Source organism: Thamnophis sirtalis, unplaced genomic scaffold (assembly GCF_051295495.1).
Source record: "Thamnophis sirtalis isolate CommonGarterSnake01/CBP01778 unplaced genomic scaffold, rThaSir2_p1.2 scaffold_1, whole genome shotgun sequence".
In the NCBI taxonomy this organism is placed as follows: Eukaryota; Metazoa; Chordata; class Lepidosauria; order Squamata; family Natricidae; genus Thamnophis; species Thamnophis sirtalis.
In genome coordinates, this window is record NW_028261381.1 from 22,507,117 (window position 1) to 22,520,500 (window position 13,384).

Sequence of the window (13,384 nt, forward strand, 5' to 3'; positions counted from 1 at the left end):
CAGTTAGTTATACAAATCTTATTTCAAAATTCTGGTCCACCTTAAATTTAAGTTAATCCAACTACTTTGAAACCGGAAGAGAAGCTGACGCCATCTTAATCTTTTGTAGAAGAAAGGGGGGAAAAAGGAAAGGAGAAGGAAAAAAAAACCTTCGTATTTCCCAGGTCTTGAGTCCGATGTTTATTTTTTCCTCTAGTAACTGCTCAAAATAGATGGCCTCTTGCAACCCTCTGCCGGGAAAATGGAGCTCTGATGCGTGCGACCCTCCCAAGCTCCGTTTTCGCTGGCAGCACCGCCACCGGTCCTTCGCTGTTTCCAGGCCAGCCCCGCAAACCAGATCTAAGCACTCTGCAGGCCGGATCTCGTCTTGAGTTTGACAGCCCTTTTCTAACAGATCAATAAAACAAACGCTTTGACTGCCTCAAAAGCATCTGAGCTGCTTTACTTCAAGGTCGAATGGGGAAGCTAACAGAATATTGCAAATGGTGATCACATGAATGCAGGATGCTTTGATCACAGAGGATTTACCTAAATAACGGTAATGGACTGCTGAAATCATAAATCAGCATCTTCACATGGCATCACACTTATGGTCATGTTGCTTAGCAACAGACTTCCCCTCCCAATTACTGTTGTTAAGTGAGGACCACCCGTATTCCATTATGTCAAAGAACACTTCTTAGAAATGTGTGATTCACCTGTACAGAAAATGCAGTATTTTCTACTGATCAAAGGATGCAGCAATATGTGCAACTATGGCGAAGTTTGCGATATGTAATATGTATTCATATTATAGCAGAAAATTCATTAGTGAATGGTATTTGGTATTTTTTTTTCTTAATTTGCATTTTAGTCTCGCCAAAGGATTGAGTCCTTTGAACTACGGTGCTGGAGAAGACTTGGTCCCTTGGACTGTAAGGCGATCAAATGTGTCAGTCCTAGAGATCATCAATCCTGACTGCCCTTTAGAAGGCCAGATCTTGAAGATGAAACTCAAATGCTTTGGTCATTTAATGAGAAGGAAGGACTCACTAGAGAAGAGCCTAATACTGGGAAAGACTGAGGGCAAAAGAAGAAGGGGACAACAGAGAATGAGGTGGTTGGATGAAGCCACGTTGTCCATGGGGTCGGGATGAGTCGGCAGACTTCACAAGTAACAGCGGTTTTTTTTAAAAAAGCAATTATTTTTATTTTAAGATTGTTAATTATGCATGCATAAATTATTATTTTTTTAAAAAAAGGAAGAAGCCCTGTGCAGAAACCCTTAAAACAGTAATTTAACTCGGACAAATTGTGTGTCCCTGTCGTTAGCTCCTGCTCCAAAACCACCTTGTAAATAGTCCTGGCCACTAAGGCTGCCCCATGCTTATTCCAAAAGGAACCTCTGCCTCATTATTATTATTATCATCATTATTCAAGGTAAAGGAAACAGAAACGATTTGCGATTGAATGGAGATCCCGGAGGGAGACCCGCCTCGACGGTTGCACGCCAGGAGGCCCAATCACCGACTGAGCAAGGCAAGAGTCACTGCCGGTTGGATGGACCCGCGGGGGTTGTGGGGGGGGGGGAAACGGACCACCGAGGAGCAGCTCCATGGGAAGAAGCACCCCTTCCCTCCCGGCGGCTCCCTCCTCCGCGCAGGTCCAGGCGCCCCACTTTCAATTCCCGTGACCTTTCCCCTCCGCCAGTCTCCGCCCCAGAGGGAAGCGAGTCCCTCCCGTTCCGCCGGCTGCTTTTGCCCGGGTAGAGAGAGCGAGAGAAGAGAGCGTGGCCGCGCGGGAGGCGTTCCCCTTCTCCCTGCCGCTTTCTCCAGCCTTGTGGGGCGCCCCTCTGCTTGCCCCGGCAGCAAGGTGAAGGCGCGTGAGGTTGGGAGGGCGGGGGGCTCGTGGCGCGTGTTCTGCGTCGCGTGCTCGGAGATGCTGTCTGTGTGTGCGCGTGTGTGTACCGGTGTGTGTGTGGGGGGGTGCGACTGGAGGAGGCCTGGATCTGCAGCTCCTCCCCAGTTCCCAGCCAGGTTTCAGCGGCTGCCTTGCCTCCTTCCACGCCGCGGAGGAAAGGAGGCGAAGGGCTCCTGTGGGGCGTGGGTGTGGGGAGGGCAGCTGCCACACGGGGAGGTGGGAAAGGCGTCCGGGGCAAGAGGCCTGCCGGCCTTTCCTTCCTTCTGCCGCGAGAGGCGGGGACCGAGGTTGCGGCTCTGCAAGCTCTCTCGCTCCCCTTTCGGTGCAGTTGGAGCCCGGAGCGGGACTCTTCCAAAGTGGTTGATTCCGTGCAGAGGCAACGAGGGGTACTGAGGGTCGATGCCACCATACGCGACCCGGGGTGTTGCAGGTGCCCTATCCTGGGTTTGGGAAGCCGCTTGGAAGCAATGCGGATGACCTCCTGGCTTGGCTGAGTCTGAAAGGCGGCGAAGAGAAATGCCTGCCGGGTTAGGAAAGATGCTTAAGGCGGAGATGGCGTGCAGTAAGCCAGCTAGCCTTTTGCTTGAAGTGGGAGGTATATATAGGGGTGCAAAGCTGGTGCTTCCTGTGTTTTGGGGTGTCCTCCCCCTTCAGTTGGGAGCCCAGTTGGGAGCGTCCCGAGGGAGGAGTTTTGAGTGCTTGCTCTGTGAAGAGCCCTCCCGCCTGTTCGTTTGACTAGCTGGGGAAATCCTCCTCGCAGCTGCCACTCAGCACAGAAAACGTCAGGAGGAATTGGCGGTGCTGGATTTCAATCCCTTCTTGGGCTCCGAGGTGGTTATTTTTAGCTCAGCATATCCAGGAGCTTTGCAGAACCAGATTCAGCGGCTACCAGAACTGTGGCACAAGAAGGCCTTGCTATGTACAATTGTATTCCTGGTTGTCCTCTGGCTGCTGCCTCTATTCCTGTCTCTTGGGCATCCCCAAAGCATTGCTATGTTGGGCTGTTATGGATCCCAGGAAGGTATTTGATGTACAGTAGTCAGTCAAATGCACGTGTTGAATGGGTGTTGCTTTTGGAACCCTAGGGACAGTAGTGGGATTCAATTTTTTTTACTACTGCTTCAGTGGGTGAGGTGTGGCTTGGTGTGTAAGTGATTTAAAAGTCACTAAACTTTGCTTAGTCATCCCAAACTTTATAGGCTTGGTGGGCATGTCAGGGGAAGGATACTGCAAATCTCCATTCCCTCCCAATCAGCTGGGACTCAGGAGGCAGAGAATACATGGGGGCGTGGCCAGTGAGAGGTGGTATTTACCGGTTCTCCGAACTACTCAAAATTTCTGCTGACGGTTCTCCAGAACTGGTCAGAACCTGCTGAATACCACCTTTCCCTAGGATGTAAGAAAAGGCATTTGGATGTTAGGCTTTTCATGTGGTCTTTATTTCTAATTTCAGATGCCCCCCAAAAAGGGAGGTGATGGAATTAAACCACACCCAATCATTGGAAGATTTGGGACATCCTTGAAAATTGGCATTGTTGGTTTGCCAAACGTTGGGTAAGTGATTTAAAAGTCACTAAACTTTGCTTAGTCACCCCAAAGCTTATAGGCTGTCTTGATTAAATCAAGCTAGAGTTGTTTTGCAAAAAATGCACTGTGGAAAATTGTTGGTCTCAGATAAGGTTTTCTAATCTGGCAGTCATAATTGTATTTTAGAGAGTGCATGTTAGTTTTGAATGTGAAAATGTCAAATGTCCTGAAGTTGCAGTCTTAAAATAGTGAATGATTAAACTAGCTTTTTATGTGCTAAATTAAAAATAGCTTTCATTAATTTGACATTTTCTTCGGAAAGTTCATGTATAAAGATCCTTCACTTGTAAAAATAAAAAGAATTGTTACATTTCATTGAAAACATAAGTATGTTTTATTTAGTTTTATCTTGCTAGATAATTTTAAAAATGTGAAACAAAGGAAATGTAAAGTTTTGTTAACCAAAGTAATGAACTGGAAAGTTGATTATGTAGAGCTAACGTATCTCGTATTGATTTGCATGGAACACGAAGTTTTGAAAGGGAAAAATAAAGAATTCTATAATTCTGTTTTTTCTGTTTACAAAATATTGAATTACCTTTATCAGAATATACATGACGAAAACAGAGACTATACCTTCTCTCACAAACGGTTTATATTTCCAGCTGTGACACTTCCCCTGTTGAGAATGTCTATGGAGATTCTCAATCATCCAGGTCATGGTCGTCTCAAAAATCCCCCATCCCCCCCGGTTGCCTCTTGAAAAAAAGCACCTTTCGATCCCCTGTTATGAGTTTGTAAAGTCTATATAAGATAGGATTGGAAGAGAAGACCCCAAGATTGTCTGCTGAATATTGAGAAATAGTTAGATAGCAGTAGAGATACCAAGAATGTAAAGTTAGGATAGTTGAAGAATAGCTTTGTTCAAAATATTTTGGAAAGAAAGAGAAGAAAGATTTGATAAATTCAGAAGAAAAGACCACTTTCAACATGGAAAGCAACATAACTGAAATTAAAGTGGTATTCAGAGGAGGCAACAGATATATTATAGAAAGAATAAAGCTTGGTGTTTAAATTGAAAAAAAATGAGATAGTAAAATATTAATTATGGACTTCCCTGGTGTGTAATATAGTTCACTGCCATCAAATTTAATAAGAAAGCACAGGTATTCTGTTCTACTCATTTTTAAGTTTGTTTCAAAAGTTCCAACAAGTGCTTTGACTTTGTAAAAGTGGACATGTACCGTATTGTTTAAATGTTAAATTAGAGTATTCTGGAAACTGTTGAATTTTCCCACTTGAGAATCGAAAACAAACACAGATAGTAATATTTCTTATTATAATAATTTCCTGCAAATAGAAACAGAATGTGGAAAAAGGCAAAGATAGTACCAATAGTAATAGGCACCTTGGGTGCAATCCCAAAACAACTGGAGCACCACTAGAACACCATCAGCATTGACAAATACCCCATCAGTCAGTTGCAAAAGGCAGCTTTATTTGGGATAGCCTACAGTACATCCTGCAATGATATGGGTAACGCCATTAAACATCTATATCTGCCTATCCCAGGTACTTGGGAAGGATTCGGTAGGTGGACAAAAATGCTAGCCAGATTTACTCTGAACATCTGGCTGACTGTAACGAACTCACACATTGAATTTGAGTTTGAATTACAGTAGGCTTGAGAGTTTGGTATTGTGACTAAGATGCTGGAGTAGAAACTGTAGAGAGTTAAAAAAATGATCTTGAGGGAAATATGAAGAAACAGTTACCTAAGCAAAGAAGGCCAAATCATTTTAATGAGACAACATTCAGAAACCGCTTAGGCAGACACCTCACCAATTTACATAATGAAATGAAATAGAGAGCCTGTTTGGTGTATGGAAAGTCCTTGACTTATGACTGGTTGCTTAGTGACTATTTGAAGTTATGACCAACCAGAAAAAGGAACTTATGGCACAGATACAAAGTTCTGATGGTCAGACTTCCTCCATGGTCACATCACTGAACTTTAGGTGCTTGGCAGTATGGCCACAGTGTCCTATAGTCACATGACCACGTTTTACAATGGTTTTGTCGAAAATTGGCATTCACATCGGCTTCTGGTAAAATTGCACTCATATAGAATCACTGGCTTGCCACCAAAGTTGTAAAATTGAGTTGGTTACATGATGATTTATGACATACAACGGTTATGCACAGGCTTCATTGCAGTCGTATGTTGAGGACTACCTGTGTTGGTTAAAATAGTAGCATAAAAACCAGGAGAGAGTGAGTTCTAGTCCCACTCTAGGCATGAAAGTCAGCTGAGTAACTTTGTGCCAATCTCTCTTAGCCCAACTCATGTCACAAAGTTGTTTTGGGAGGGAAAATAGAAGAAGGAAGAAGTATTACGTAGGTTTACCGCCTTGAGTTACCTATAAAGTAATAAAGGCAGGATAAAAAATTAATAAGTAAAAAAGTGTAAGAAGAAGAAATATGTGCAGTGCGTTCAGACTTGGAAGATTCTGATTTTATACTTTTATAAAAAGTAATTTTAGACTTTCGTTGAGCTTTATTTTCTGGCCTGGTCTTCTATTTAGTAGTCTGGGAGAACTGGGAGAATGTGACTTCTAGTTCTCTCTTAAGCATGGAAGACAGCTGAGTGACTGGACATAAACCGTGATGGTACAGTGGTTAGAATGCAGTATTGCAGGCTAATTCTGGTGACTGCTAGCAATTCGATTCTCATCGGCTCAAGGTTGACTCAACTTTCCATCCTTCCAAGGTTGGTAAAATGAGAACCCAAATTGTTGGGGGAAATAGGCTGACTCTGAAAGCTGCTTAGAGAGGGCTGTAAAGCACTGTGAAATGATAGATTTATATATCATTTCACAGTGCTTTAAAGCCTCTTCTAAGTGGTTAGATTTATGGCACTATTTATATGCTATAAACAAAGCCACCTTCCCTCAGACCAAGGAAGCATTATGTACACTGCTTTAAGTTGTACTATATAAATAAAAAAGAAATATATTTATCTTACGCTTTAGAATTCTTATTTTATTCTTTCACAAAGTTGGAAGTTATAATTTGTTGTTTTGTTTCTGTTTGTTTTGGAGAGACCTGTCAGATCCAAAGGTAGATAGTAACACATTGCCCATACTTTGTTAAGCTGTACTTACTAGTTGGAAGAATAAAATAGGAGTGGTTGAATTGGATATATTGGAATATTGCTTCATTCTCAGAAACTCTGCTTTCCCACTATATATATATACACACATATATATATATGTGTGTGTGTGTGTGTGTGTTTTATTTGTGCTGATAAATAAATAAAGGGAGACTAGTATAGATCTATTTCAAGCTATTTAGCTCTCATCAGCTAGCCATACCCTTACTGGGATTCGAACCTGTGCTGTATTGCATCTTAGGTGAACGTCTTAGCCATTAAGCCACAGGTCTCCTTCTTATCAGCTGAAGCCAGGGAAGAAGGTATATATTTAGAGTCACAACCCCTGGTAAATAGTCACACACACACCACACACACACACACACACACACACACACAGTCACAACCCCTGGTAATCCCCAATTATGGGAGGAAGCTAACTGCTTCCATCATCTGTCAATCGGCTCGTCACAAGAGTCCATCACGACAGAAACCCAATATTTTTACTGTTGCCTTTGTTATATTTGTGTTTTTTATTTTTGCTGATAAATAAATAAAGGGAGACTAGTATAGATCTATTTCAAGCTATTTAGCTCTCATCAGCTAGCCATACCCTTACTGGGATTCGAACCTGTGCTGTATTGCATCTTAGGCGAACGTCAGATGATGGAAGCAGTTAGCTTCCTCCCATAATTGGGGCTTACCAGGGGTTGTGACTCTAAATATATACCTTCTTTCCTGGCTTCAGCTGATAAGGAGGAGACCTGTGGCTTAATGGCTAAGACGTTGCCTAAGATGCAATACAGCACAGGTTCGAATCCCAGTAAGGGTATGGCTAGCTGATGAGAGCTAAATAGCTTGAAATAGATCTATACTAGTCTCCCTTTATTTATTTATCAGCACAAATAAAACACACACACACACACACACACACACACACACACATACATACACACACACACACACATATACATACATACATATATATATATAATTTTTGGGTCAAAGTTTAGTGTACTACATGTGGGGAATATTGAATTGAATGACAGTGACTGATAGAAAATAACTGTATGAACTGTTGTCAAGTACAGACTTAGGCTCAGATTTCCCATCCTAGCCCAGCACTTTAACCACTACACTCTGAACTTTCAGCATAACTTTCTAATTATTATTATTTCCAAAACAATTGCTTTAACCTCAGTACTGGTTTTCTGAAAATAAAATAAAATTCTGACCAGTATTACTGATGGCCAGCAAAATAAAATGGGAATGTGAGATCATTTCTAGGTTCATCTATAGCATTTTGAATGGCATCTGATGGGTCAGTGTGGAAAAAAATTCTACAGCTAATTTGCTGTGGCTGTTCCAATGTGATGAATAAAATCTGAGCATAGCTGTTTGAAGACTAGATTTAATCATAAATATTCCTTCCACCAAATGTGAAATTCGAAGCATGCATTCAAATATGTATCTTGAAAATGAGATTTATGCTAATTTTTAGAGAGCTGCTAAAACATTTGTCAGAAACTAGAAATGTATTACAGTTCAAACAAATTAGAAAAGGTTTTTTGTAGAAATATGGAAATCCTTTTTTTAAAGTTCTCATCATTTCTTTGCAAAACAAATGCAAAGACGTGACATTTTCATGAGATGTTTGTGGTGTTCAGTATTCACTAATAATTAGTGCTGTGTAATATTTTGGATTTGAAGACTTAAAACTGCTTTGGATCACATGAAAACATAAACATTATCCGTGTCCTCTACTTCTTAAGGCAGCCATGTCACTTCCCGGGACCATACAATTGGTTTACGGAGTCTGGAGACTCGTCACACTTCAAATCCCTTTCTGACTGATCTTGAATTACGTCACAACCATAGTAGTGATATATCCTTTATATGTCATTTAATGAGTGTAAAACATGGCAACTCTTCTTTTTTAAAGGAAATCTACATTTTTCAATGTATTAACCAAGAGCCAAGCTGCAGCAGAAAACTTTCCCTTCTGCACTATTGATCCAAATGAGAGCCGAGTGCCTGTGCCAGATGATCGATATGAATTTCTTTGCCAGTACCATAAGCCTCCAAGGTAAATATGTGAAGTGTCATCAGATGTTTGTTTCTGGTTAAAAACCAACATTTCTCAGTACCTCTATTTAATAGGTTTGAATTCTGCAACTTTATTTCAGGAACATTAAAGGTTTTATAATAGGGTTAAATATGGATTATTTTTTAAGAGTAATACATTTGAGAAGCTTTTATACCTTACTTATGGATAGATATAAATGTGTGTGTATGAATAAATGACTCATTGATACAGTTAATGAAAAATGTTCTGTTAATAAGAAGGCAAGTTTTGAAACTAGTTTTATCTTTTGAGGGCCTAAGTTACTACACAGTAAGTTGTTGTTGTTTGCTTCAGTTGATAAGTGCTAATTTTCCTATGCTTTACTATTCTTTATTGAAAATATAAGCAAATAGGTGCATTTTAAAAGCATTTACTTGTGTAAAGGGTTTGTTTTTAATTAACATGGTTTAAAAAGTAAGGACAATTAACAAGGAACTGAGAGCAGGACAACCAAACTTGAATAGCTTCGACTACTGTAAAGCCACATAAACATCTCATCTGTTTCTTCTCCACCTTATTCTGCTTTTATACTACGCACGCACGCACGCACACACAAATTTATATGCATCTCCTTCAGAGATAACTCTGGATGGCTTGTCAACATTGCATCATTGTAATTGGCGTGCATGAAATTATATGTGGTACTGCACATTTTATTTTGAGTTTCCGTCTCCCCTCTAAATTATAACAACCTTATAGTCATGGTTATGGAAAATATACGCTATAACCCAGTGATGACGAACCTTTTAGACACCGAGTGCCCCAAACCGCACGTGCATGCCCAAATGGAAAGGTACACAGGTGTGTGAACATGCACACTTGTGTGTGAACATGCACGCATGCGTAAGCATGCACACATGCGCAGCAGAAACCCAAAGACCAGCTGGCTGGTAGGAGGCAGGGCATCCCAACACTGGCAGCACAGCAAGAGATAAGATCTTTTCCTTTCATGAGCTTCTGTTTCCCTGCAAACGAGAAGAAACGCCATGGAGATCTGACCTGGGGCAACGGCGCATGTGCCAGCAGAGAGGGCTCTGGGTGCCACCTCTGGCACGCGTGCCGTAGGTTTGCCATAACGGCTATAACCTAAAAGGTAATTTTTATAAAATGATGTACTTTCGGTATATGATTCCAGAAAAATTATCTAGAATGTATAATGATATTTGAACAACATGAAGGGTAATTTTATCTTGCCTGGTGAACTTGTAAAAAAGCCAGAAATTTCTGCGTTCAGATACACATAATGATACAAGAATTTTAAAGATCAGCATTCAACTGGAACCAGGACTTCTCTTGCTGGCATTAATAAATAGCCAGTTAGAAAAGAGCTATGGAATATTATTTTTTATATAAGATTATTACTGCAAGACTATTATGCGCACAAAAGTGGAAAGGCTCTGAAATGCCTACAATAGAGAAATGGTTGGTGAAGATGACAGAACTAGCGGAGACGGCAAAAATTAACATGTTTGATCAATAGCTACATAAATCACTGACTGGAAACCCCTTGTGGACTTTTTGCTGGAAAAAGAGAAAAATGAACTTGTAATTTATGGGTTTAGAAAGGATAGTTTATGGAAAGAGGAATTATGATGTAACCTTAGAGAGGGTAAAATAAAAATTCATTTACAACTGCAGTCAAAAAGATAGAAAGCCCTGCTGCAAAGTCCATGGATGCTTTTTGGCCAATTACCACTTTATATTATTCTATGTATCATTGTAGATAATTGCTAATTGATGATAACATGGCCATATATTGTTAATGACTCATATTTTGAATTTTTCCCTGTAGCAAAATTCCAGCCTTTCTGAATGTGGTGGATATTGCTGGACTTGTGAAAGGGGCCCATGCTGGACAGGGACTAGGAAATGCCTTTTTGTCGCATATTAGCGCCTGTGACGGAATATTTCATCTACTTCGTAAGCAATTTAAGGTTTTAATTACTATATTGTGTACAACATTATTATTTTTATCTATTACTAGATAAAACCTTTTGTAATGTATTATATAATACTTTAATAGATGCATGTTTTCAGACTGAAACTTGTTAAGAAGATCCCTATTCCCATTCATAGTTTATCTGAGGCAGTGTGCTTTATTCAAAATTATATTGATAAACTTCTCTCTATACGTTGGGAGACCTTTTCTCCCAACCTCACTCTATCACTCAATTTTGCTCCAGAATAGATTAGTTGAAGAGAAAGTTAAAGAGTATTTCCATATGTGACAGATGAGCAGCATCCACCAGTTGTTTCCACACTGTTGGCAGACTACAGAATAACAGAATAACAGAGTTGGAAGAAACCTTCGAAGTCTTCTATTCCAAACCCCTGTGGAGAACCTACCATGTTCCCCCGAAAATAAGACAGGGTCTAATTTTCTTTTGACCCCAGAAATAAGTGCTTGGCCTTATTTTCAGGGAGGTCTTATTATTTTTGAAGTGCAGGAGGCAGCATTGTCTCCTCATGGCTGCTACTGTGTTGTAATATTTTTAGGGAGGTCTTATTTTGGGGGAAGGCTTATTTTAGTGCATGTGCTCAAAAGCCCGATTGGGCTTATTATCCGGGGAGGTCTTATTTTCGGGGAAACAGGGTACTTCAGACTTAGTTTTGGCTGGTCTGGTTACAGAAAGCAAGCTTGAGGCAAAACATTAATTAGTAAGCAATTCAATCAGAATACAGCTGGAGGTCTTTAAGTCCAATCAGAAGACCTTGGAAGTCTTCTAGTCCAATCTCCTGCTCAAGCAGGAGGCCCTATACAATTTGAGACAAGTGGTTGTCTGGTCTCTTCTTAAAAACCTCCAGTGATGAACCACTACAACGTCTGAAGGCAACCTGTCCCATTGGTTAATTGTCCTCACCGTTAGGAAGTTCCTCCTTAATTCCAGGTTGCTTCTCTCCTTGATTAGTTTCCATCCATTGTTTCTTGCTTTGCCTTCTGGTGCACTGGAAAATAAGTTGACCCCCTTTTCCTTTGTGGCAGCTGTTTAATTTTCTTCAGGGCAGCTGAAGGGGCAATATTAGCATTTCTTCTTTAGGATTTATATTGCATTTATATTTTTGTATTTAATTTATTTTTTATTATATTTAAAAAGATAAAAAGGTTGAAGAAAAGCATGCAGACTTCATTCTAATCAGAATAAAGTAGTTCTGGTTAGAGACAGTACTGGTTTCTCTAACCTGAGCCAAAGGTACATTTAGATTTTTATAGCTTTTCTTAATCTTTCAAGAGACTTTAACAATTATATGTATTGTCTCAAACAATAGTTCTCATACAATTTGGTCTCAGAGAACCTCTTTACTCTACAGGTAGTCCTTGACTTAAACATTTGTTTGGTGACCATTTGAAGTTACAGCGGCTTTGAAAAAAGTGACTTATAACCATTTTTCACACTTATAATTGTTGCAACACCTCTGAGGTCGCATGATCAAAATTAGGACGCTTGGCAGTTGGCATGTATTTATGACAGTTGTTGTGTTCCTGGGATCATGTGATCACCTTTCACGACCTTCTGACAAGCAAAGTCAACGAGGAAGCCAGATTCACTTAACAGCCATGTTACTAATTTGATAACTGCTGTGATTCACTTAAGAACTGTGGCAAGAAAGATTGTAAAATGGGACAGACTCACGTAACAACTTGCCTCACTTAGCAATGGAAATTTTGGGCTTAATTGTGATTGTAACTGGAGGACTATCTGCACATTACCAAAAACATTTGAAGACCCCAAAGGGCTTTGGTTTGTGTGAATTATTATATCAATTTATATTTACTGTGTTAGAAATGTAAGCTGGGTACTTCTAAAATATTTATTTGACATTGCGGATCCCCTGGAAGAGTCAATGGGTGGGTTCTTAAAAATACCTTTATTATGGATTGGCTCCTCTTTTAAGGTATTTGTGTGCATTTTTTTTCCAGGAGGCATTTGATTAATCCAGAAAGACTTTTGGTACAACTTTTAATTTAGCAGAATAGCATATAGAAAACTAGAACCAGCTGTCATTTTCTATCTTATTCAATAATTAATTGTATGATTTCTTTTTTACATTATTACAGTTAGAATGCATTTGAATGTTGAGCCTATTAGAGATAGTCCTCAACTTACAACCATAACAGAATCCACTGTTTCGGTTGTAAATTGTGATGGTGGTAAAGTGAGCCATCACATGACCAGGCCCAATTTTATGATTTTTTTTGTGGTGGTTCTTAAGCAAATGCCGCAGTTGTTACGTCGATTCATTGTTTGCTATTGGATGTTTTTCGTCATATGACCACAGAACACTAGAATCAGATGTAAATGTGTTCTAGCCCAAAATGTGGTCACGCCTGCAAGGGAGGAGGGGGGGAATGTCGGAACTTCAAATCCAGGTATTTCAAATAATCTATTTTTCGGCGTCTACCATAACTTTGAACAGTCACTAAGTGACCGATCATAAATTGAGGACTACCTCCACTGCTTTTGTAAAAGCAACAACAGCACACACACATTCAAAATACCTCATTTTTTGGGTCCGTGCAATATTAACAAATATGTAACATTTTTTTACGATTGTGGTCCCCTATCTTACTTAAGCCCATTGAGACAATTTTAGTTTTAAAATCTTGCAATACCGTACACATTGCATTTTCAGAAGGCATTTAATAAGACTTGGATATTGCGGTTGCCACATCTCCCACCTGC

The 13,384-nt window shown here is 40.1% G+C and overlaps 1 protein-coding gene across 4 annotated transcripts in view; it reads left to right on the forward strand.

Moving 5' to 3' along the window:
• Positions 1-1,494: 1,494 nt before the first annotated feature.
• OLA1 (Obg like ATPase 1) overlaps positions 1,495-13,384 on the forward strand; it is a 100,652-nt gene continuing 88,762 nt past the window's right edge. The window contains exons 1-4 of one of the 4 annotated variants that reach the window (XM_087708933.1): positions 1,495-1,518; positions 3,353-3,453; positions 8,520-8,663; positions 10,495-10,622. In XM_087708933.1, coding sequence (XP_087565059.1) covers positions 3,353-3,453; positions 8,520-8,663; positions 10,495-10,622 — 373 coding nt within the window. In that variant the 5' untranslated portion in view covers positions 1,495-1,518. Of the gene's footprint in view, positions 1,519-1,662; positions 1,858-2,805; positions 2,921-3,352; positions 3,454-8,519; positions 8,664-10,494; positions 10,623-13,384 lie in introns of those variants that run through there. The other 3 variants (XM_014056465.2, XM_014056464.2, XM_014056463.2) reach the window with 3 other exon arrangements.